Genomic DNA, 27,010 nt, shown 5'->3' with positions numbered 1-27,010 from the left:
TTTAACCAGTTTTATTGGTTTATTTCAAAAATGACAGATCCTATTTCAAAATATTGGTTTGACGGAACGATGAACGACAAACGGACGCCGATGCGTATGAACTCGCCTTTAGATTTTTGACGTTTGTCAAAGTCTTGCCAAATTATAGGTTATAATTTTATGACAACTTTTGTCAAATACCCTGCGTTTTGGAAGATTATGCATTTTGATTCGTGTTATTACGTGCGTTTTGTGTCTTTTGAAGTCAAGTGGAGGAAAAATCGAGTGAAAATTAACTGTAGAACCCAGAGCACAGTTTATGGTTAATACCCGCTGCCCAGGCAGAAAGTCCTATAGAGATACACCAATAAAGTTACTATCAATAAAGTTCGTATACCATCTCGTCGTAGATAAGTGCATCTCAAGTATGGTAGAAGGACCATAATAAACACATACTAAAATCTGGAGTAGCTATAAAATATCGACATCACACAATAGGTTAATAATGGATTTTAGTACTGGTTTAAAAAAATTAAGATTAAAGTTAATTAATCAACCTGTGAGGTATAAAATTTGGTAAGTGTTATTATTAATAAAATAATTTGTTTTATTTATGTTGTTTTATCTATTTATTTCTTCGGAATATTACAAATTTGTATTTGTACAGAAGTTATATTGATAAATATAATCATAAATGCGGGAAGTTTCATAAAGCTTGAAAGTAAGAAATAGTTCTTTTTTATATTTTTTGGTATATGGTGTCTTGTTTTTGTTTGTTTTGTATTAACACATACCGTTTTTTATTAAATAAAATAACTCGATTACATTTTTTCAGTTTTATACAGTTTTTTTCACAATATTTTGAAGTTACTTGTCAGTCAAATTTTAAATACATATATTAATTTCCTGTATACGTTCCAGTTGTACCAACCTATTTCTTTGTAAAATGAAATAAACTATTTTGAAATTAAAATGACGGACACATCTATCACTGTCAAGGATCTTCTCGTTGGACAGACTATATTCATATCTGTAAGTTTTAAGATTTATAACAGAGATTTTTATCTCAAAGTTATAATATGCTCGGGCAATGTAAACAAATCGAAAACATAAAAAATAATCCAGTTGTTTAGGCTTTTCGGAAGCGCTAAAGACTCATGAGTATTTCTATGCAAAAATCAACATAATTCGATAATTATTAACGAAATGACGGCAGGTGTAAAATTATTTATTTTGTTAAATCGGCGCGTCGCTATCTCGCTTGCCTACTGGCTGTGCTACTGGGCTGCCCGACGCCATGCGCTAAGGTCGTTTTGCAATCCGGACGCTCAATTGTTCTCGGTCACTTCCTGTTTCACCGGAAATTATTATAACTTTTGATTTTTAAATCGGACCATCAATATATGGCTATGACAAAATTTTTTACTTTATTCGATAGAAAATAACACTCTGAATAGAATGACATATTATATGTCAACTTTAGATATTTTCGCATATGGTTTATTTGAAATTATTATAACTTGCGGTTCGGAACGAAAATTTGACTTGAAATACCAAATGTGTATCAAATTATTCGTAAAAAATGCTTTTTCCAAATATGCTAATGACCGGCAACCACCCTCGTTTCATTTTAAAAAAATGAGATATGATTAAAAATACAACTTGAGCATTTTCTAACTGGTCAGGACAAGACACTAAAAATATTATGGTGCGTTTAGACTTGAGCACGCACGCACTGATCCTCCGCGAATGCCCAAGTGTAAACGGCTGTGCGCGCACGCTCACTCTGAATCTGTCTGTGCGCGAGCAGCCGTGAACGTAAGCCGTCTGGTGTCGGTTTTTGGTCCGTGCTCAAAGGGATTTTATGTTTGCGCGAACGCTCAATTTGCACCGGCAATTTGTTTTGTCTGCGTTCGTGCGTGCGTGTGTGATTTTTTCGTTTTCGTTATTAAAATTATGGAGTGGATCAATGAATCTTCGTTATTATTAATTGAAAAATATGAAAAGTTGCCTATTTTATGGGATGTTAAACATTCTTTGTATTATTAAAAAATCAAAAAAATATAACGCATGGCAAAACCTTGTAAATAAAATTAATATTAAATATGTCGATATTAATGAAATTGCTATTCTAAAATTTGTATCTTTTGTTCGTAATTTTTGGTGTTATTAAATTTTGTAAATATTCAAAGTCGGGCCTGGTCATTCTTGTAAAGTTTTTGAACTGACCATAGCCCTCCTCAGGCCCTAAGTTGTTGCAGTAAATTATATCGATTTTTAAAAAAATTTGGTTTGCTGGTGGCAAACAGCGACGATGTTTTCGATTTTTCTTCTTTTTAAAATTAAAAAGTGCATAAAAATGACTGCAGCCTCGACTATTTCTTGGTCGTCCATTATTTTCGCCAACACAACTCTGCTGTGTGCGCACAAATGGATCACTTCATTCGTCGAAAAATAAGTTTTTAATTTGAACGGAGCCCAGAGCGCGAACGAAAGCCGTGCGCGCACGCTCAGCTCGTGCGTGCTCAAGTCGAAACGCACCATTAGACGATCAAATCTATTTTTCCAAGGCTCCTTGATTAAGAATTAGTGTTTTTAACATAGCCATGGCCAGAGCCGCGTTAAGGTTGATTATCACTATACCTTCCGTTTCCATTCCATATCCTTTCCATATTCGTTCCGTATTTTTATTGTATTGACGCTATACGTAAGCTTCCGTTCCGTATCAGTTCCATACTTTTTATTGTACAATTTATATCATTACGAAAGTTTCTTTTTATTTTAAAAAATTGTATCTTTTGAAAAAGGTAATAGATCTAATTAAGAGGTGAAAGAATAAATAAATATCAGCAAAATTTTAACAGAGCTGGTACAAATGTAAGAACTTGACAACACTGTTTCCGATACGTTTCAGTCCATCCGCCAAAAAAATGTATGGAAGGAAAGGATATGGAACGGAAGGGAAACGGAACGGATAGTGTGCATTGTTCTATTCATTTACATGATATAATATTTTATATAAACGGAAGGGAGCTGATATGGAAGGTATAATGAGAATCAACCTTTAAGGTGATTTAGTACCCCAGGTACCATTTATTTTGTCACCCCCTTCAACTAATAAAAATTCAAGTAAAATTTGTTATTTAAAAAAATGCCGCTCCCTATTAGCTTGCCGCCCTAGGCAACTGCCTATCTTGCCTAATGGATAAAGCGGCACTGGCCATGGCACTCTAGAATGAATTTCAAAATACGATTTTTTATTAAGCGAGATTATCAAAAGTTTACATATGATATGTCATTCTATTTAGAATGCTATTTTCTATGGAATAAAGTAAAAAAATACCGAGGGTGCCATTTAAAAATTAAAAGTTGTAGTCATTTCCGGTGAAACAGGAAGTGATCAAAAACAATTGAATACATCAATCAATCCTAATTTATGTCATATACTTAAATACCAAATCTCGTTTTTTAATCTGAAAAAATAAAAAAGTTATAGGAGGTGAGCTACTTTTGAAACGCATCTGGTATAGTAGAGATATTACAAAAAACTTGTGTGTGCACTATGTGCGCAAATTTGAAGTGAAACATTCATATTTACACACAGCTATTAAATTGAAGGATTTGAAGGATGCTTTCCACTTAACATGTTCACCCCTTTAACTTAATATAGATATTAATATTCCTTACTTGGATGCTGTGTGTACACATCCTGGACTGAGACATAATTTCTGTTGAGATGCTTCTTCATCTGGTGCTGTGATAATATAAGTCTTTTGTCCTTGTAGTGCTTCTGCAGTAAAATGTGAATCTGGAGAAACAAAAATTCATATAAATAGATAATCCATACAAATAAATTTTTATGGGAAAAAAGTGTAATTGTAAACAATACAATATTATCGTTAAATATGGAATATTGATTAATAAATAACAGCAAAATCGTTGCAAAGGTCGTGATTTCATTGCTTTTTATATTTTGAAATCAGCTAAAATTTAAATATTTTATTATAAATCATATTTTGCCAAATCTAAAAATTTCAAAAAATTTTGCTAATTGCCAAATTATTTGAAACTACCTATATATATTATATGTTGATATTCAGATCAGGTACATTTATAATGTTGAAATCAATATATTTTGTAATTGGAATGTGTAATAAATTTTGGTCGGCTTTCTAAAGATTGTGATATACTTTTCGATTATCTACACTAAATAATAGTTATAATAGTTATAGACATCAAAGAATAATGATTCTCTGAAGTATTTGTAGCAATCATGGGTTATTAAATATTTCCTAATACCATATTAGAAAATTACATATTTTACTGAACTTTGATGAAATTTCGAATAGAAACCAAAATTTAATTTTTATAGCATGCCCCATTTTTATTTAGGTGAATATCTTAGAGTGTATATTTTTATATACATATTTTTTATTTTATTGAAAGCATTAATAAAATAGTGTTTAAATAATTTCGTTGGTATAAGTAATATCTCTTAAGCGGGAAGAAAGTGTTCAGACGAAAGAAGGAATACGATCTACAGCTAGCACTAAACTATTAATTTCAAAAGAAAATACTCAGCTCACTAAGTACTTTAGTGCATTTACTTTATAAGCCCTTACCTACCAAACTGTCAATAAAGTGTTTATAGAAATCCTAATCAACATATAAAAAATAGAGCAATAGTAACAATATATACCTAACGGATTTTCGGTATTCCTCACAAGTAAAAAGTCGAACAAGGAGATCCAATTTTCCAAAATTATTTTTTAAAGAAACATCTTCAGTAAATAAGATTGGTGCAAGAAAGATATACATTTGGCAAATATGCAAACCATCTAAGATTTTCAGATAATCTATCCTAATCTATCTATCCTAATCGCTAACTTAGTAAAAAAATATACTATAAGGAAACTCTAAATAATATAATAGTCCATGGAACGAGGTATGCTTTGAACAACGAAACGAGACAACAATGGAACATAGTCGATTAGACTGAAAATCTAGAGAGCAGACGGTGTTCTACACAAACAAATCTCTCAAAAGCCAAACGACAGGGCACTTAGCAAGAAGAATTAAGAAAGATGGGACATCAAAATTACCTAGTAGTACTCAAGAGGCTTAAGAAAACCAAGAAGACACACATTAATCAAAGGTGGAGTTACGACATCAAATATGGAGCTGGTAGAACACAATACAGCAACCAGACACATGAGTGCAAATAAATGAACATCATGCAAGTAAGCTCTCGCCGTAATTAATGGATATTGTTTTAAAATAAAGCTTCATTCAGAACCTCGCAATTAGTGGAATCAATTAGTGGATTCAATTAGTAGAAGTTTGTTCCTCTATTTTGAATGCAACCATTCAGAACATCAAAATTAGTGGTAGGGATTTTCAATGAATGGAAAAAGTTAACAAGCTCTTAACTGTTTCACTAATTATACTTCAAAATTTGCCAAAAGGGTCATTTTGGCGTTTGATTATAATCCGTCAAGAGAAAATGTGGTTAGATATCAAAAGTTTATTGTTTTAAGCGACCACGGTCACGATCAGGGAAGCGATAACATGAGGTATCATTCTGGCACACACCAACGCGTTTAAGTTCACCGCCGTACCTATATGTAGTGAGCTATCCTGTAGGTATACATAGGTACAAATTAAAAATGTGAATTATATATACCGAAAAAAAAACATTCTTAAATGTTTACCTACAATATTTAAACTTAAACAATAAAAATATAGACATATGTATTATCCAATCCAATTGCAACTCCAATTTTGTCTCCAACTTTTTATTTTTAATTCTATTATTTTTATAACTTGGATCGGATAAATCATATATAGAATTTTGTGTATTTTTACAGCTTTAATTAGCTGCTCTGTAACTCCATTTCTAAATTGCAACAAGAAAAAACACACAAAATAACGGAAAATTCCTGTCAGTTGGGTCGCGATCACGCGATCACGCGACAAGTTGAATCTGATCGCCACCGCAGAATAGAACGTCGCCAGGCCGCTTCGTCTCTAAAACTCGATCGCGCCAATGTGAAACGGCTCATATACCTATATCCTTCAGCAACTTTTGGCCGCGGCCGCGTGGAGATCGTGATCGCGGCCTTGATCGCACCAGTGTGCGTACAGCTTTATAAGCCAAATATTAAACTTTCTCTATGTATATAACTGAGTACCGCAAGCTGTTGCTCGGATATTCTATTAATTTTAATTATATTTTTTAGACAATGTGAATGATCGTAAACTAAAAACTATAAAGTGTAATTGAAACCAATAATTAATTCCACCAACTGCGTGGTTCTGAATGAAGCTTAAAGCTAATACTGCCTTTATTTTTAACAATACAATGCAAATGCTACTCTACGAATAACATTCACTTTAGTCAGTTATTATTAAACTGTCAAATTTGAATTTCAGACTCTAAAAGTTTTTATGTTTAAAGGAAATTAATTACGCTTCTAAATTCCGTAGAAATTAAAAAGTAACATTAAATCATCAATATTCCATAAAGGTTTAAAAAAATGTGACGTATATTTCTGACAAAATCGATTTATGCTAATCATACTGATTCAGGAAATTTCTGATAAAGTATACAATTCGTGTAATGGAAATTATCTATAATTTTCAGTAAATTTTCTCATGCTTTTCAACTTAACTTCCATGCCCATGATTTTTTTCTAAATATCGCAATTTTTGGTATTACGTGATATATCATTATAGATAAGAAATTTAGTGATAGTAAAATAAACAAAAAAAGTACTAGTAATATTTAAATTTCTTACATATCTATAAAATTAAGTGCCTGACTAAAAAAATATATTTAAATTTATCAGCACAGCAAAGTTAAAAGAAATTTCTCAGGACCTACAACCGAGAAAGATCAAGAATTTTCCTTGATTTAATTAAGAACTATCTCCGGATTGTCACAGGGTTTTTAACAGGACACTGTCTCCTCAATGAACACCTCATTAGATTGAATCTAAGGAAAAACACCCCTCATCATTCGTCACTGAGTGCGCCGAGACGACGATCATTCGTGCCATAAACTTTGGTATTTTTTAGAATTTAGAATGAGTGGGAGGGGGGTTAATCACTTCGACCTTACAGATCCATTGTGTCCCCCTTTCTTGAATCATAACTCATCATACAGTCCCAGGGCTTTGACAAAAGCCAGTATCTGGGACGGTTTTATAGAGGGTAGTTCTCCATCTCCAATATCAGTCGTACCAAAATTCATGGCACGAATGGTTGTCGTCTCGGCGCACTCAGTGATGAGGTGTACTGGTGTTTCACCATCTTCCCCACAGAGTCTGCATTCGCCGTTTCTGTGGCGAACTTTGGTATGAATGATGTCGGAGCTGAAGAACTACCTTCTGTAAAACCGTCTCAGATACTGGCTTTTGTTAGGGCCCTGGGACTGTATTATGAATAATAACTGAGGAAAGGGGGATAAAGCAGATATGTAGGGTCGCGGCGATTAACCCTCTTTCACTTATTCTACATTCTAGCAAAGTTACGTTAGTCTAGTTTATTACCCCCTGGTGGGCATTAAAATCACAAGGGCTATGAAAAGGCAGATATAATATCCAAACAAAGCTGATCAATATTACTCGTAGATCTATTGTCATTCTGCGGTGCTTCTAAGCTAATTAATTACAGAAATTACCACAAAAGAGTGTCTGGCCAACAATCTCTTAAAGCGATAGTCAAAATAGTAAGTAGAACACTCGTCAAAATTATGGGCGGAAAATATATAGAGGTCTACCAACAGAGCGTTGCAAATTATATAGGTATTTAAAGTCGACAGAAAAGCCATATGCAGATTACCTCGATGACATTTCTCATATAATTTTACATATAAAATGATCGATAACGCCGTTTTTATTTGATCATACGGTATTATTAATATTGACAATTTCTTAACATCAGAATTTGTCAAAATCTGCCCAATATACCTTAACATTAATTAGATCTATAAAAAAATTATAAATATTATATAAAATACGCCTATATTAATATTAAATATTATTATTAAAGAATTTAGAGACTTGCGCCCAATTAGCATATTGCCTACCATGTCAAAGATCTTAGAACATGTGTTAAGTAATCAAATGAAAATATATATAAAACATAATAACATTTTAGCAACTCATCAATCGGGGTTTCGAGATGGGCACAGTTGTGCCACTGCCTTATTGAGGGTACCTGATGATATTCTGACGGCATTGGATAAGGGAAATGTTACAGTTCTTGTTTTGCTAGACTACAGTAAAGCTTTTGATTGCTTAAATTATGATGTATTGATGACTGTTCTTCGTTATTATGGCTTTTCGAGTGATGCGTCGAAATTGATTGCTAGCTATTTTACTGATCGAAAGCAAATGGTGAGGGTGGGTGCAGATATATCTGGGTGTATCGAACTGAATCGTGGTGTACCTCAGGGTTCTATCCTTGGCCCACTAATGTTTTCTATCTATACATCTCGCATTGCAGATGTTGTTCGATACTCGCAAACTCATGCATATGCGGATGACACACAGATGTATGGTTCATTTTCCAGAGACAATTTCAACCAAGCCTTGAACAGTATTAATTTTGACCTACATAATCTGTATTGTCAGTCTCTTAAGTATGACCCCATACAGCACATCAAATCACATTTACGATGTGTTTACATTATTAGACGTAGACACAGGGTGACACAATTCCCCCGATGTAAATATGCTACATTTACACATTGTAGTTCAACACGTATGCACAAAGGTTAAACGTCCGCCTCACAATGTAGCCACAGTATAGCATTTACGTATACACAAAGTAAGGGATACACAGTGTGCCGTAGGATACACAGTGCTTGTGTATTACGTTTAAACTCTGTTTACACATTGCAGTTGTGACTACCGCGTGTATACGTAAGTATTTTGCTTCGTATATACATCTTGTGCTAGATAAAACTACTTCTTATGAACGAATTTAGGAAATAATACAAGTTTTGATGCCTAACTTTTCGTTCTTTTTAAGAAATATTTAATCAATGACATCAATTATGTCTTTATAGAACGAAAATTAGGAAGGCAAAACTTTGTATTTTCCAAACGTACCTCGATCGTAAATTCAAGAGAAGTAGCCTTAAAATTGTTCCATTTTTGTTTTAAGTGGTTAAAAAATAAAATTCTTATATTTCTTTATATCATGAAACGCAATATCGCAAATAACACAATAATAATAATTATTTACACTACAGAAACCAGAAGTAAGAAAACACTGTAAAAGAACAGAATTTGTATAAAATGTATTAAAAATATAAGTACCTAGTATAGCAACATACTAAAGTAGTAAACACTGGTATATCGCCACGATTTGGTGGACCTCGTTTAGTCATTTTTTTCTGCTCTTTTCCCTCCAAGCAGTTGGTTTGTTAGCATACTCATTCAACGAGCACTCTGTTGGACTTTGTTGTATTTTATTTTCAAATTAACAAACTCATCCTTAAATTTTATATGAAACTGATTATTGAATATTAAACATATCTGTATATTGATCCATTAATAACTTACCGAATATCAGTGTAAGAAGTTCTTTGAAGTGTTTAAATCTTTCTTTCTCTGGTCCATTTAGATTTTTATTATTTCCAATTTAAAAAAAAATATATTGCAGAGCTAACCTCTTTATCATTATACGAGAATATTTGGAGTTTTCATAAATTGGAGTCAAAATTTGGTAAATTGGGTATCGAGTAAGGGAAGAGTCGTTGCTATAATATTAATAATACTCTTAGGAAGGTATAACAAGGTAATTAAAAACTTGTGCTTACCTTAAAATCTCTTTTGAACTACACACAAACAGAACATTTATATAGAGCTTCCGAATGATAAAACAATAATGGCTGCTAACACAAACCACTCCTAGAAAGGAGAAAGGAGAGAGGACACATAAGATACACTTGGTCGGTGTATCTACGCTGAGGCTATCCGCGCATGCGCACACCTTCATTTCATGCTAGAATGTAGACACAACAGTAAACTATTACAAAGTGTCTATATAGATATTTATATTATGTGTATACGTCACATTTTTACAAGGTGTGTACTATAGGCACAACTATGATACGAAGTATCACACATACATATGACTTATACATTGTATGTTTTATATATCGACGTCAGATTTCATCATTTTAATAATTATTTGTTACGTTACAAAAAACTCTTTAGAATCTTGAGTGCATATGGTATACAACTAGTAAATACTGTATCACACAATTCTATCAGTATAAACCTGCGTGTATCTCATATGTATATGTTAGAACTAGATGAACACTTAGGTTCACTTTAACATATTTTGTTCCTCATGTGTCTCCCTTGTAGAAACGTAATTTTATTTGGACGTGCTGTATGGGACTTAAACTTGAATCCTAGAAAGACAAAGGTTATGCTATTTGCGGGTAAAAATCATTATCTAAAACTTGTCAGTCAAGTTAGGTTAAATATCAATGGCGAGGAATTGGAAGTGGTTGAGGAGGCCAAAAATCTGGGGGTCATTATTGATCGGTCTTTAACATACGGGAAGCATGTATCTGTTTGCATCCAAAGGGCGTATGCTGGCCTTAGACAATTGTACCCTTATCGTGACTGCTTCAATTATAAGTTAAAGGCTAATTTATGTAATGCTCTTGTCTTGTCACACTTCTCCCATTGTTCACCTCTTTTTTCTCGGAGCCTAAATATTTATGATAGTTACCGCATACAAAAAGTAAAAAACACATGTCTAAGATACATCTTCAATCTCAGGAAATATGATCATGTTTCTCATACACTGCGAGATATAAATTGGCTTAATATGAAGAACAGACAACTCTTGTACATGTACTCACCCTGTACATTAAACCTGTATCATAAGATAGTAAAAACGCAACAGCCAAAGTACCTGTTTGAAAAAATGCAATTTAGAGAAGAGGCTCATAATATTAATTTACGCCAGAAGGATAACCTAACTATTCCCCTCCACAAGACATCTTTGTATGAGTCATCTTTTTCCTATACAATTTCCAAATTGTATAGCGAATTGCCAGCTTATATAAAAGCTACTGAAAATTTAAACCGTTTTAGATTTTATGCCCGTCAATGGCTTTTTGATCTACAGTAGATTTTTTTGTTAATTTAATTGCGTTTCAATTATGTATATACTATTTCTTTTGTTTTCTTTTTAATGTCATCAAGGAGTTAAATGAAATGGAAGAGCAGAGCTCAGTTAGACTCTGGGTTTTGCTCCTTCTCATTTAGAAGTGACTGCCTCTTTTGTTTGTATTTTTTTTTGGTTATAGTATTTATTTTTTTTATCAGAGTGTTATTTTTTTATGTTGTAATATTTTTTTTTGTAATATTTCTATTTTTATTTGGGAATAAAGACATTTATTATTATTATTTATTATTAAATGTCTCACTAAAGTTCAAAACTACAAGAATAGACAATTATCTTTTGCTTGACCAATTTAATATTTACATAAACCAAAAAATTGCATTCTACAAATAAATAAATAAATAAGATAAAATACGTTAACATTAAGCTATTTTAGAAAAATAAATGTAGTCTATTCAAATAAAGCTAGCAACTATAAATAAATAATCTTTTCTTAATTCATGCAAAAATTTAGTCAAATATTTTCTTAATCTAGGTTAACTTCTTAATGTACAGGTAGCTGCTATTGAATAATTAAAATCCGAGCACCGAAAACGATTGTCCTGTTTGGACATTGTAATGCAGTCCTCATCCTACGGACACATTTACATAAATCATGATAACTTGTGAGCGTCTAAATATCTATGTAAATATTTTATATTGTTTATGCAATCGGAATGATAAACAAACCACTTTCTTTTTAATGAATATGACTTTTGTTTTTGTATTATGAAAAAGTATAATTAGATGTAATTGACACTGACAAAATATTATCGAGATAAATATAATTTTATCAATAAAATTACTAATATAAATAATACTTTTGCAATGCAATTATGATTAGACAGTTTTTGTTTCCAAAAGATTTTGTTTTTTGGCAAGTTTTACAGATTCACAGATTTGTTCTGAAATTATGTGTGATGACGTGTTATGATTCCGGATAACAGCGTTAATAGTTTACAACTTTTTTAATAGAAACTTGCACATGAGGCAGGAATATAGTATAATACTATATTTAACAGTATTGTATAATCTAACCTAACCTTACCGGCGAATATAGGAAGTCCTACGTGAATTTTAAATATGATAAATACAGTTTCTGAAATTGGAATTTTAATTTTTTAAAAAGTTCCCATTTTTATAGAGAAAGAGAGAAGCTCCTAGCGAGCATTGATAATTTCAATCATGGGCTACAAAGGCACATTTCCCCTAGGTGATACGAAACCTTGGCGTTTTGGTGGGAAAGCTTCCATTTGGATGCCAAGGGGAATCCCCTCTGACACTTTAGCTGGGTCTAAGGAGCATTTAGCTGTCTTGTCCCTGGCTATAGTGTCGTGGCCCGGAAATTGCACCAAGGCCAATAAAGATACCGTTATAACTCAAAAAGGGGAACACACAATAGATCTGTAAGGTCGTGGTGATTAACTAAAGTCGTGGTGAAACTAAGGTCGTGGTGACTAACTCCTAAACATTCTACATTCTACAATAAGATATCGAATGGTACTACCCTGTCCGTCATACCAGGCACCCCTTACTGAGAGAAGACAACCTCACCAAAAACCTAAATCCTACCTTCACCCATAAGTCGGGGCACTTATGGGTGAAGACTAAGAGAAGAGCATAGCGGTTGCTGAAATGCTGAGGGTTATTATGAAAACCGGTTCTAACAATATGAATTGACCTACAAATACTAGTAGACAATAGAGTAAAGATGAGCCAAACTTTGATTTTCCAATCGCAACAGAAACTGCAATTGTGGTTTTTAAATCGCAACGACTGTAACCTGCGATTGCGATTTTAATATTTACTATTTATAATAAATAATAATTAATATTTTTAATATTAAATTATTCATAAAAAAAAATATTTTTCTAAATATGGCAATGAGCTACCATTGTTCCATTTAAAAAAATTAAGATATGATTAAAAATACGATTTAGGCATCTTTTAACTGGACGTGGCGAGACGCGAAAAAGAACAGACGATCGAACTTATTTTTTCAAGGAATCTTTATTAAAAATTAGTGTGTTTAACCGGTGTGTTTAAATTTCAATCTAGAAATGACATTCTAGATTGAAATTTAAATAATAATTTAATTCCCGGTGAAACAGGAAGTGGTCGAAAACAATTGAATACATCAACCAATCCTAATTCATGTCATATACTAAGATACAAAACCTCGTTTTTTATAAAAAAAATATAAAAAAGATATAGGGGTGAACCACTCTTTAGACACACCCGGTATATTATTGATCGTGGCCCTATAAAATAATACTTTCTCTATAAATAAATAATATCAGAGAGAAAATTCAATCGCAGTTTACTATAAAATGCTTCAATATACCACAAAAGTACATTCGCAACAATATCGCAAATCGCAACTCCTAAAAATTCGCAGATATGAAACTCGCAGATATGAATCACGGTCCAAGTTTACAAAATCACAATCGCAACAAAATCGCAAATAGCAACAAATTTGCAAGTTACAGCTACAATAATACTGGTTGCCTAAATTGAAACTCGCAAATAGAAAAAATCGCAATCGCAGATTTCAATCACAAAGCCCTGTGGTCTAGTTCCATAGGCAACCCGGTATCTAAACTAATATATTATTACTTATACAGGGTGGTCCGAACTGTATTCCGGAAACTTCGGCAGTATATTCTGCAGATAAAAATAAGTAAAAAAGTTCGTATAAATGTATGTCCTAAAATGCTTAGTTTCGGAGATACAAGGTGTAGAAGTTTCATTTTTATTTGGATTTTTTCCAAATAATTTCCGAAATAACGTCAATATTTGGATGATAATTAGTATCTGGGGGTTTTTTGACATGAAAAATTTGATTTTGATGCCTGATGACTGAATACTCCTATTTGTAGGAGGCACCACCTACATTGTGTTTTAACTGTTTTGAAGAGTAATAACTTTTCGTCCGTACCTGTATAAAACTACTGGGTGAACAATTGCTAAACACATTTCCGTGACTTTTTACGTAAAAAATGTCTCTTGGTAAAAATCGCTACGAGCAACCGTTCTCAAGATATTTAGAATGGAAATAGTCAATATATGTCATTATTTTAAAGATTATTTCTCGACAGTACTTTTAGTATAAAGGATAACATCTCATGTTATATCGGTCTGTTTTTTATCCAATGATACTCATTTATTCATTAAAGCCTCTATATTTCGTTAGTGGTTACTAACATCATCAGGAGGTACCAAGCTACAAGAAACATTATTCTTTACAACAAGGCAGTCTAGCAAACAATACAAATATACAAGATAAGAGTTAACGTAATAAAGAGAAAATCAAAGAACAAAAAAAAACACAAAAATATATCAACAAAAATTTCGTCACAAATTACAATGAGGTAAAAAACATAATAATATATGGCAACTAATTATATATAAGTAAAAACCAGAAATATCAATTAAAGAGTCTAAAATAACTTACAATTAGAGTTAAAATATCGGTACGTGCACACAACAGATAAATTTATTCTATTAATGTAAGTAGGTATATCAATGCGCCGAGATAAAATTCATTTACATGTATTAAAAAATCTTTAACAAAAAACCTACTACCACAATCAAAAACACTAATAATTATTTCTTTATTAACAATTAAAAAAAATTATACATTATTTAAATTTTTGAGATATAGTAATATTAGTATATAATAATATTAATTACGATTAAACGTACACTTGTTATTCTTATTTATTTTATATTATTTTTCAAAACATTGCAATAAATCACACTCAGTTTGTCAATATCCGATCTAAAATTAATGGAGTTTTCTTTATTAATATGTGTCATTTCCAGGAACAGTCTTTTATTATAATTAGATTCACGGTCTAAAACTGAGACATTTTTGTAATCGAAATTATGGTCTTTATCCTGAAAATGAATTGCTAGGGCACAAGAGCGTTTGACAAAAAGATACACACGTTGTGTAGATAGATAATTGACTGAAATAATAAATTTGGAATTTTTTTATTTTTTTAAATTAATCATAATTTTTTCTATGAGAAAATGATGATAAAAAAGTTTCTGTTTAAATTCGATTCCATTATCTCGAGAACCATTCCTTGTAGCGATTTTTACCAAGAGATCTTTTTTACGTAAAAAATGTCATAAATTTATATTTTTTTACTCAGTAATTTTATGCAGGTACGGACGAAAAGTTATGACTCTTCAAACCAGTTAAGAAATATGTAGGTCGCGCCCTGTACAAGTAGGAGTCATATTGACATCAAAATCAAATTTCTCATGTCAAAAAACTCCCAAATACCAATTTTCATCCAAATATTGACGTTAATTCGTAAATTATTTAGAAAAAATCGAGATAAATATGACACACTCTCTATCTCCGAAACTAAGCATTTTAGGCCATAAATTTATAAGAACTTTTTTACCTATTTTTATATGCAGAATATGCTGACGAAGTTTCCGGAATACAGATCGGACCACTCTGTATAAGTGGATTCTTGGACTTAATATGATTTTTTACTGAGTAGCTAAGCCCAGCGCTGCGCTTGGGTTTCCATATAATATAATAATCAATTCAATATTCAATTTCAAATAATAATTTTCAATTTCACTAAAAAAAATCACCTACAACCAGCCCCTTGATGTCAAACTTCGCCACTAACAAAAGGGGGTTCAAACTACCAGATTTAGTGGTGAAACCACTAAGGTGGCAACATAGCAAGGAGAACCAAACTCCAACTGTGGACTCGGAAGAGGTAGATATCCACTACTCGAAGGAAGAACACCTGCTGTGAGAGGAGGATGGGAAATACCTTGTCCCTCTACAACTGGAAAATCTCCATGTATGATGAGTTATAGACTGTATGATTAGTTATAACGGGAATTGAAGTATTGCCAAGAAATGGGCACACAATAGATCTTTAAGGTCACGGTGATGTAAAGGTACGTAACGAGTAAGGTTCCTCGTTACAAGTGCACAGGTTCCATGCGCACAACAAAGGGTGAAATTTAAAAAGAAACGTACATTTTGTTTCTTAACTAAAAAAAAATATTCATTTTCTTAATTCTAATAAACTACCTACTTATTATAATGAGACATGAAAGTGAGCATGAGACTTCATATTTTGCTTGTTATGTTACAAGCCGGTGATGCAAAACAACGTATAAAAAGCCAATGTTTCATATCAGCATAGAAAATCACTCTATATTCGTTAATATTCACCACTAACTACATTTACAAAACTGCATTTGTCACCAATCAGAAGAATTATGTCCAGAAATGTTGTGAAATGCAAATTTCTCGAACCTCATTGGACTTGAACTTTTAAGAAATCGGGTTATTGCTTTCGAGGCTTTAAAAAACACGTCTATCTGTGGAAGTCCGTAAAATGTCAAATACACAATAATCGATGACTACGGCAAATTAAAGCTACGTGATATGAATTTTCGATTAAAAACAATGTAAATTAGTTGAAATTGAGAATTACTAGTCAATATATACGGTATATTTTAGTTTTACTAGGTTAATTATTTTATTGATCATCTTTGCGTTATTTCTTGGGTTATACATTATACATTTGTTTCTTTTTTTATATATTTTTTTTGTTTTGAGTGTTTTTTTATCTTGTCTTTAATATTTTTCCACATTAGCGACCGTAGAAAGGCTACAGTGATTTTGTTACGTAGTTGTTAACGTAGTTTACGCTACAGTGATTTTGATATGTAGTTTAACATTATCTAGTAACACCAACATAATACAAGAAGTAGCTCTAATGATGTAAGTTTAGTTGCACAAATTAAAAAATAAAGTTTGTACTTACTTGCCACTTCCTTATTCCTATTATATAAAACAGTTGCCAATGCAACAATTAGAGAGATTCCTATGATAAAAACTATTGCAGTGATAAGTGTCAAACACCTTTCCATGCTTGTTCGCCTCTTCCACCATGTTGGATTTCTGTAACAAAAGACATATTTTAATAAAACAGGAGGGCATTCCAAAAATTTTTGCAGCAAGTGAAAAACATATTTTATCGTTATTAAAAAAAATGCGGAATTATATCAGCATACCCAATATAGGAAAGACAAAATGACAAATTATGTAGAAATACTCTTTAAAAATGTATTAAGTGGAGTTATATGAGATGATAATAAAAGGAACATGTCTAAAAATAGAGTTTTTGAACTTTTGGCATTCCTATGAGGTACATACTATTTCTCCAAATATGGAAAATTGTTAAAACGACATAAATTACTGTATTTATTAAATATTTGTTTTGCAACTATGAAAACGAAGCAACTGTAAGTAAATAATGCTTCCTTATAGTAGAAAAATAAATATTTCTTGACAGTTATTTACCGTTGCCTGGTAAAATATAGATTTAAGGAAATTTTGATCATTTCTTTCAAAAATGTCATTAAAAACATCAATATTCCTGAATATACATTTATTTTTGTAAAAAAAATATTTGGGATATCTTTCGGAAGAATTTCAGAAAATTATAATTTTTCTGAGGTTTTTTCAAATCTAGTGATTTTTTTAAACATTTTAAACATAGGGATATTAAAACATATATTATATATAAACATTTACTTTTTACAAAAAATAACAATTTTATTTTGTAGATTTTTTTGCAGTGGCGAAATACCCATATTGAATTTTTTGGGAGATGAATCCGTGGGGCCATATAGGTATAGACATAATAGGCATTTTTCATTTTCTTTGTTTCAAATAATTTCAGTACAAAAATGTTATTGTATCTATTTTGAAACTTAAAAAATTAGATAATCCAAATTAAAAAAGCAAAAAAAACAAGAAAGAGATAAAAATATTTTTCTTTGATTATTTTCGATTTTTTTTTGATTTGGTCTTGTAACTCCAATTTCTTTATTCAAGAGTTATTTGTTTCTTATTAAAATTTTTCTTTATATGTGAGAGTGAAAGACATAATAGGTATGGCGAAAAATATATTTTTTGTTATTGAACTTGCTGAATAAGTCCCAATTTTTTTTTATAATTAATAAAACACTTTCCTATTTGATGCAAATTTTTTGGCACACGATATATAAGTAATATGACTATCTTATTTCCAATAAACAAAATTGTTAAAATTTGAATGTTATCATAAAAATCTATTGTTTTGGAGTAATTTACTGCGTCATTAAAAGGGTATATACGTATATTCCTACGTGTCATGTATATAATGTATTAATATAATAATCCGTTAATGCCTTTTCAAAGAAAAATGATATTGAATGATTCCAACAAGTCTAATTCTAATAAGTCTAATCATAATATCATCGTAAATTTTTGTTTATTGTTTTATGTCGGATATATGTAATTCTTTGTTACCTTATGTGATATTATAATGGCTTATAAATCAACGCAGTGGTGTTTACAAACAAATAACTTTTTATTTTTCGTGTGTTCATGGAAATGTATAAAAAAACAATCAAATATACATTTATTTTTCCAAAAAAGTCCTATGGGTATTTCGCAACTGTAAAAAAATCTACAAAATAAAATAGTTATTTTTGTAAACACTGCTGCGATAATCCAACTAAGACTATTGTCAGCAGTGGTTTATGGTTTACTAACAAACAAATTTGCCAAACGGACAAAAAAATACTTAACGTTTCGGAACAAAGAATTTTTTTTTAATTAAGCTATTTAAAATATCTAAATGCAACTACTTGAGAACACTTTGGTTTTTTTAAAACAGATATGTCTACAAAAACCGCTGACGTTCTGTTAAAATGACATTATATCGAGTTAACCCTTAACCGGCGTTAGTCCCTGGGACTCTAGTTAAAATAAATTGTTCCATAACTTTCGTATTTGTCGACCAAGCGACGCGCGTCGTCTAGTAGCTTCCTATGGTGATGGTACCCACATAGTCATAGTGACTAGTCGTTAGTGACTATGTCTAAGAAATTAAAGGTGGCTAAAGCCACAGATCATAACTTTGAAGAAACTATATTAAGATGGTTTAATGAAAGTGAGGAAGAGTTTTCTGACCAAGATCAAGAACCTGAGAGCCATGTTACTACAGAAAATGTTATCACAAGTGATGGCGAGTGAGATGTCTGCCAATGAATCTGATGATCAAGATGAGATGGAGGTTACTGAAACTTTAGAGGACAGTGACACAACTGATCCAACTAAAAAATATTTCTGTTTAATCAAATATTCAAGAAAATTGTGTGTTCAATGCATAGAAAACACCGAAGATTCCTAAATAAAAGCTACACTTGATTTGTTTTTAAACACTTGTCAATTTTTTGCAATTTTACATTAGTGGTGGTTGTATTCTCTTTTTTGTAGTTCCCACCTTGGTGATCACGTTTTTCTATAAGTAATTGTAAAACTTGGAAAATAAGTTTGTTATGATAATGCTTTTATTTATTCACTATTCTAATAAAGAATATGCTTTCCTTCAGAAACTCTCTATTTATTTATCTAGTAATGCTAAAACACTCTATTTGAAAGTCGATTAGAGAAAACAGTATGATTCATTGGCAAGCGATGTAAATATTTGTGATCAGGTAAAATTGTGATGTAAGAGGAGGCTTAACATGCACGGGCGCGGCATCAGTCAGTCGTTGATAGCCGGCCGGCTGTAGTGTTGTGTTTTGTCACAGAGCTGACAAATGGAGGTTGCGAGTCTTTTGACTAATATAGTTGCAAGTTGTTTGACTGTAAGCCAACGGGGTCGTTTGACCACGGTAAGAAAACCTCTGTGACGTCCTGCCTTCGAGTTGGTCTTGAGAGTTTGAGGTCTCCATAATGTCTTCTCGATTGACGATGCGGCGTTGGGATGGTGAGCCACCCAAATAGCTTATTCGATTGGGATGCGAATCTGTTTAGCGACAGAATTGCGTCCGGGGGAAGCCCCTATACTATTTCAGGTGACACTAGCTAGTTGTTGAAGATTATTAACCAATAGATCCGAATAAATGATTGAATTAGATGGAAGATATGGAATGGGATATATTGAATAGAATGTCAGTGATGTCAGTGGCTAGGGGGCGGAGTAACTATCAATTTTATCCAGATCAGTAAATGTTTGTTTTGTTATTTTCATGTACAATGAGAGAGTGCTTGCCAATGACCAACTAAAGGGATATTTTAGGTGAATTTGCATTGTGAGACCCGGTTGAGTAAGCCCCAAAAATAACGATTTTACATAATGTTTGTTGTTTATAAATTTCTTTTTGTAAAATACGATGAAATGTACCATAATGTTCATTTTGTACAAACTGTATTACTTTTGGCTTGTTTGCTTTTTTTTGCTTTATTTTGTAAATAATATGGCTGTAAAAATAAAAATATATTTCCTTGTAAGTGTTTAACGATGTATATAACGAAAAAAATATTATGTTATGATAACACTAATACAGCGTAACTGTATATTTTGGAGTCCCAGGGACTCCGCAACGCATGGAGTGCTAAAATTTACGACCACGCCTGTTAAGGGTTAAACTTCAAAATTAACAATTACTACCTGATAACAATTCTTTAGTAAGGTAAAACCAAAAAGCTTGAAACTTTCTGTATGTTTTTTTTTAATTTGTTATGTTATTTTCTTTAAAATCAAAGAAGCGATTGCCATGCATTACTAACATTTACAGATGCATGAGCAGTACATTTATTTTTATTAGATTGTATTAAAAAAAACTCTTTATTTTTGTTTTACAGTCAATTACAGACAATTCTTAGATTTGTGAAAATCGCCCTTTCTTACTTTTTTTACAGTGGCAAAATACCCATAGAACTTTTTTGGAGAGATGAATCCGCTACAAAGGTATAGACATTTTATACATTGATTTGTTTTGACACAACATATACAAGAAATTGTAAAAAAACCGTTTGTATATTTACAGTTTGATTTGACTTCAGATTTAATATAATTTTTTCTTCAAGACTTGACAATGTCATTGGTGTAGTGCAAGGATCTTCAAAAAAAAAAACAGAAAAAATTAGATTACTCGCTAGTAACATTTTTTCGCGATAAAACGAATATTACGGTATCATGAATTAGTTTTATTCTATAAAAGTCACTTTGCCGATTACGATCAATTTATTTTGTATGAAGAAACAAAAATAAACTATGTAAGTAATAATGTAAGTCCATGTTGAACAGATAGTTGTATTGAAAAATAGTAATAATTTATATCAATGCCCACAATCCTTCTAAATCTGGGGGCACGGCAGTGCCCCAGCCAAATCGGGCACAGCCGTACCATCCTTTTCTCGAAAGTATTAGCGGCACTTTTGACCACCCTGTAACTTCGTTGTAATAAAGCAAGAATATTAACTTTTACTAAACATGAAGACATACTATAACTGGCTAGATTGTCAAAATATCTAGTAATTATACCTCATAGTTTATGAATTCTATATAATAATAGCTATATAGCGTTTAACGCCTTGGGAGTAGCAAGGTACAGCTTGCTATACTAGAGCCGTTCGGTATACAATGAAGGTAATGTGGCTAGCACTACGCTTCAACCGCCTATTATTACCTCAGGATTGTGAATCCCATGTACTCATTTAAGGCTGAGTCGACCTAGGTACCCAAACTATTTTTATTTTAATAAAAATAGTCGGCTGATGAAATGCCGGGTGTGGGAATCGAACCCACACCTTGAGATTGCCAGACTGTACCTCTACGCCACCGGGCACCTCTTCCAGGCAGTTTATGAATTATCCTTTGTCAAATTTCTTTAATTTTGTCACTGGCTCACTTTGCACGATATATAATATTGTACTAATTAAAAAAACTTTATTCTTAAGTGCACTGTTTAGATTTACTTACTAATCGAAATTATAGATTATTCTTTTATAATGATGGTGCCGTGCAATTCCCAAGTCATTATAACTATTCCGAAATAAAGATGTTTAATATTGATACTAGGTTAGGTTAGGTTAGGCTGCTGGGATTTGGGATCATGTTTGATCCCTCGCTCGGAGACCTTGGGCCCATTGCGATACCCCTGTATTGTTGTACCAAACCTTCCTCTTATTCTTTCTTTGTGTCAAAGCACTTCCAGCTCTTTGCAAAGTTCCCGATGTCGCTGATGTTGGCTTCTGCTGCTTCCTCTAGTCCCTCCAAAAAACTTTGCCCTAAAGTTTTAAAGCGTCGGAATTCCAGTGCCGGACAGTGGCACAGCAGGTGTTCTATGGTTTCTTCTTCTTCTCCGTATTCTCTGCAGTAGTCGTCGTTGGAAATTTTTCATCTCACGAGGTTTACCCCCGTGGGACAGTTTCCAGTGACGACACCTACAATTATGCGTACTAGGTTCTTTTTGTGTTCTAGTAGTTATTTTGTATTTTTGCTATCTACCAGTGGCCATAGTCTTCGAGCTGAAGCGCAGTCTTCACGGTGTTACCACGGCTCTTGCTGCTTGGCCTTGATGGCAGTTCCTGTAGCTTCCTTCAGTGTGTTGATCGTCACAGGTGGTGGGTCATCTGCCACGGCTTCTCCCCTGGCCCCCTCTTTGGCGAGCCTGTCTGCTACCTGATTGCCCACGTCTTGATGCAGCTAGGACACTGCTTCTCGGCATTCCATCACAGTTTTCGATCTCACTGATTGCATGGTGATGCTTCTTAAAGCGCCCAAGCTGTCAGAGTATATTACGATATCCCCTATTGATCTATCAGCAATTTCCTTTAGTATACAACTAGCCGCTTCCTTTATGGCGTAAACCTCTGCTTGTAGAACATTACAGCCATCCGATAGCAATTAAAGATCGTCGGATGTCTAGTTTCTCTGAGAAGATACCTATACCTGGACCTCCTGAAGTTGCGGGAGCATCTGTGTAGACTGCTATCTCTTGAGTGTTCATTACTCGGTTGCTTTCCCATTCTTCTCTTAATATAATACTAACAATTTATAAAAAAAAATTGTTGAATAGGAGCTTAAATAGAAACTAAATAAAATAAACTGACTTGGTTTTACATGAGATCTCACTTTCAAGAAAGATTCACACCAGAAAAAGAATTCCTAAAAGAATTGACGTCAATGAATTAACATAATTTGTTAAAATTTTTCGATCGATAATTTGTTTCAACATCGCTAACAATCACTAATCCCAAAATCCTTCAAAATAATCGAACTACCTATATTAATCATTATGCGTGGCTTGGTATATCTATAAATAGGCGAAACAATAAATATGACATAACAATTAAAACTGTTCTTGATTCTCTAATACAATATAATTACTAGAGCTATTTATATCTAACTTTTGAACTTCTTGTTGATGTCTCGCAATCGTACACACGTACAGTCAAAACATATCGTATTAATATTTTTATGTTTACTTAGTTAATTTAGAATTTAGAATCGATTAATAACTGTATTTACAAATATCGGTACGTATACTATTAATACTATGTTAATTGATGTAGATTAGTCCATTAGCGTTTTAATTGGACACTAATAATAAACATGAATGAAGTAATTTAATATAGTTTATGTCACGAAGTTATCGAAACAATTAATAGGGACCTTGCACGACATTTATTTTTAATTCAGAAGTATATGCAATGTTATTATTTTTATGATTGATTAATTGACAAATATGACCGACAACACAAATCGGCCTCACAGTTGGGTTAGAAATTAAAATCTATGTGATATTTTAAGTAAATTTATACTTATAGACATGTATTGTCTCCTCACTTCCAAGCCAATTTTAAATATATTTTTAGCCAACCGGTCAAGCTCCCACCTCTTAACTTTACTGATGCAGTTTTACTGATTTGCTATTATTGAAGTAATGAAACGGCGCGGCGCAGGTTTAATTTTGCCAGTTTAAACTTTGTCCAGACATTATATCGATGATCTTGTCAGAATAAAATGTTTAAAACAGAATTACAACCAGTTCTTCGCAAAGTATGAATTGTTAGTATGAGTTGTAACTGATCATATAGTCTCAGGACTTTGAGAAAAACCTGTATCTGAGACGGTTCTACAGAGGTTATCGTTATATCAGGTTGTCGTCTCGGTGCACTCAATAATGAGGAGGTGTCCTGGTGTTTCTCCATTTTCCCCACAGAATCCGCATTCGCCATTGTTTATTAGCTTCAATTTACTGTGGTGTTCATTGAGGAGACAGTGGCCTGTTAAAAAAAATCCGTGAATATCCAAATGTTGTTCTAACTTAAATCAAGGAAAATCTTTGATTTTTCTCTACAACCTTTATAGGATTCCCATTCCAGGTTACGGATGGAGTCTTTCAGGTTCTTGAACTGCTTTAAGTTGGTTCCTACTTGAGAAGCAGAACTGTTCTGGTGCAGTTAGTAGTGTTCGCTCTTTTTCTAACTGAATCGTTTGCTTTTTCATTATCTTCTATCCTTTGGTGGGCTGGCACCCAGAGTAGGCACCCTAGTTCCCACTTGTTCAGCTTCTCTGGGCATTCTTTGACCAACTTCGAATTTATGGTTACTGAGTTAATCGCTACTAATGCTCTTTGATAATCGGACAGGATGACAAAAAAATTATTTACATGAATTACGAAATATTATGAAACATCAAAAACGACGAATAACTTGTTGAAGGTGGGTTAGGCTGTGGATATCACGCAGAAAGAAATGTTGTGAAAAATTATAGTGAAACTATAATGAAAGAATTAGTTTTGAATGCCAATCATTTTAATGTATACTCAAAACTTGGAAAACTCAATAATTGATAAAAATTTGGTGAATTTAAAAAATTTTACAGTTTTTTTCGGAGTGGGTGGTTGCGATTATATTATGAATATTTAGTTTGATCTCTTCCACATGTTACATATTGTTTTCAGATTTTTTAACAAAATAGCATTTGGAATCTCAGTTTACAGTGCCATGATCATAACGTCGTGTGTGGTACCAAATTATTCGTAAAAAAATGTTTTTTCCAAATAATATGCTAATGAGGACATATTTTAACCAGCCAGGACAAGACACGAAAAACATTAGACGATCAAATCTATTTTTCCAAGGCTCCTTGGTTAAAATTTACCATGGCGCTCTAGATTGAAATTTAAAATACGATTTTTTTAAGCGAGAATATCGAAAGTTGGCATATATGGTATGTCATTTTATTCAGAGTGTCATTCTCTATCGAATAAAGTAAAAAAAATACCCAGGGTGCCGTTTAAAAATCAAGTCAATCTTTTTAGAAACACCCTGTATGTCAAACTATCTCGATATCTACTTAATAATATGATTAATTATCACGATACTGACCTGAAAAAAAAACACATTATTTCACTTAAAACATGTAATTATCGGAGGGCGTTACTGACTGATCTACTTCGACTGATATTTAAAAAATAGAACAATCAATTTAAAGCATTTTTAACCTAGTTTTTAAATTACTTTTTGTACAAAGTTTAAACCTGATTATTATCAATGCCACTTTTTTTAAACATTTATAACGATTTTTAAAAACAATTATACACTACGTCTTAAACATAAAATATCTGAGCTACTGCCAAGCTATCTATATATCTAATGTAAAATATGCGGATGATACGATTTTGCTTTGTGAAGATTTTTCATGGGAAAGGATGTGGAACAAAGCTCAAGCCTCACTGCAAAACGTGAAAGAATGGCTGGATGCTAATAGACTGAGTTTAAATGTCTCAAAAACTAAATATATATGGCTTTCTCACCGACTGCAGGGCAAAGTAGACAATTGGGTCCCATGTATATAAAGGTTTTAATGACGGAGTAATCCAAACTAATGTTGTGAAATACCTGGGTGTATTCATCGATCACTACTTAAAATGGACTTTCCATATAGATTATCTGGCTAAAAGAATGAGAAAGCTTATATACAGATTTTATCAATTGCGCAATGTACTAGCTCAAAAACTACTTCTTATCGTTTATAGCAGCTTAGCCGAATCAATTCTTAGTTACGGCATATCTGTTTGGGGTTCGGCGTATGAAACCACACTAAAAAAGTTACAAGTTTGTGAGAATTTTATCATACGCGTCATATTCAAGATTAAAAGTAGAGTAAGTGTAAGAGATATCTATACAACAAATTGTATCCTGAATGTAAGAGGTCTATATATTAAATCTATATTAATATTAATACATTCGAAGAACAATCTGTATCATGCGCACCACTCACACAATACCAGAAGTCGAGCTGCACAGATGACTCCTATAGATCGTGTTAGTAAATCAGTCTGCCAAAAAAGTATATCTTATAATGGAATAAAATTATATAACAGTTTACCTTCGTTATACAGAAGATATTCTAGCCGTATTTTCAAAAAGAACATTAAATCTTATATAGTTGTCAATTATGTGATAATGCACTCCATGTTGGTCTAGGACAAACCATTATTATCAACCTTTAGAATTATAGCTTGTATACTTTTATTACATATTTATAATGTTTCTTTTTCTCTTTCTTTCTGCGTGTAGTTAACTTTTAATAAGAAAGTAACTCTCAAAACAAGGCACAACACAAGACATTGTCTTAGGTGCCTTTATGAAAGAAACGGCTGTTATTTTATGTACTAATCTAAAAGTTAATAAAGTTTATTTATTTATTTATTTATTAACTAAGCCACTGCCAAGTTAGACCAACATCAACCGCAAAAGCAATCCGGATTCAGATCAGGTTTCGGCACAAATGATCACCTTCAAACTCTAAAAAGCCTAATTGAGAAATCGGTCGAATACAATAATAGACCGTTAGTTGAGGTGTTTGTAGATTACGAAAAGGCATTTGATACCATCAGCCAACAAAAAATGTTAAAATTCCAAGTTCACTCTCGTATAGATCATCGGTATATCACAGTGATTAAACATATAATATATGAGAATACTGCAGCTTGT

General features: G+C 32.4%; 1 protein-coding gene across 4 annotated transcripts in view; it reads right to left on the bottom strand.

Annotated features, from left to right (window-relative positions):
• Positions 1 to 27,010, bottom strand: part of LOC115889554 (neprilysin-2) — a 152,264-nt gene that overhangs the window by 45,376 nt on the left and 79,878 nt on the right. For all 4 annotated transcript variants that reach the window (XM_030909594.1, XM_030909595.1, XM_030909592.1 and 1 more), the window contains exons 2-3: positions 16,986 to 17,122; positions 3,667 to 3,787 (exon numbers count right to left, since the gene is read on the bottom strand). In XM_030909594.1, coding sequence (XP_030765454.1) covers positions 3,667 to 3,787; positions 16,986 to 17,122 — 258 coding nt within the window. The remainder of the gene's footprint in view (positions 1 to 3,666; positions 3,788 to 16,985; positions 17,123 to 27,010) is intronic.

The sequence above is a fragment of the Sitophilus oryzae genome, unplaced genomic scaffold (genome assembly GCF_002938485.1).
Source record: "Sitophilus oryzae breed Bouriz unplaced genomic scaffold, Soryzae_2.0 scaffold_815_pilon_pilon, whole genome shotgun sequence".
Lineage (NCBI taxonomy): Eukaryota > Metazoa > Arthropoda > Insecta > Coleoptera > Curculionidae > Sitophilus > Sitophilus oryzae.
Note: the sequence above shows the minus strand (reverse complement) of the source record. Positions and strands in the feature narration are given on the sequence as shown.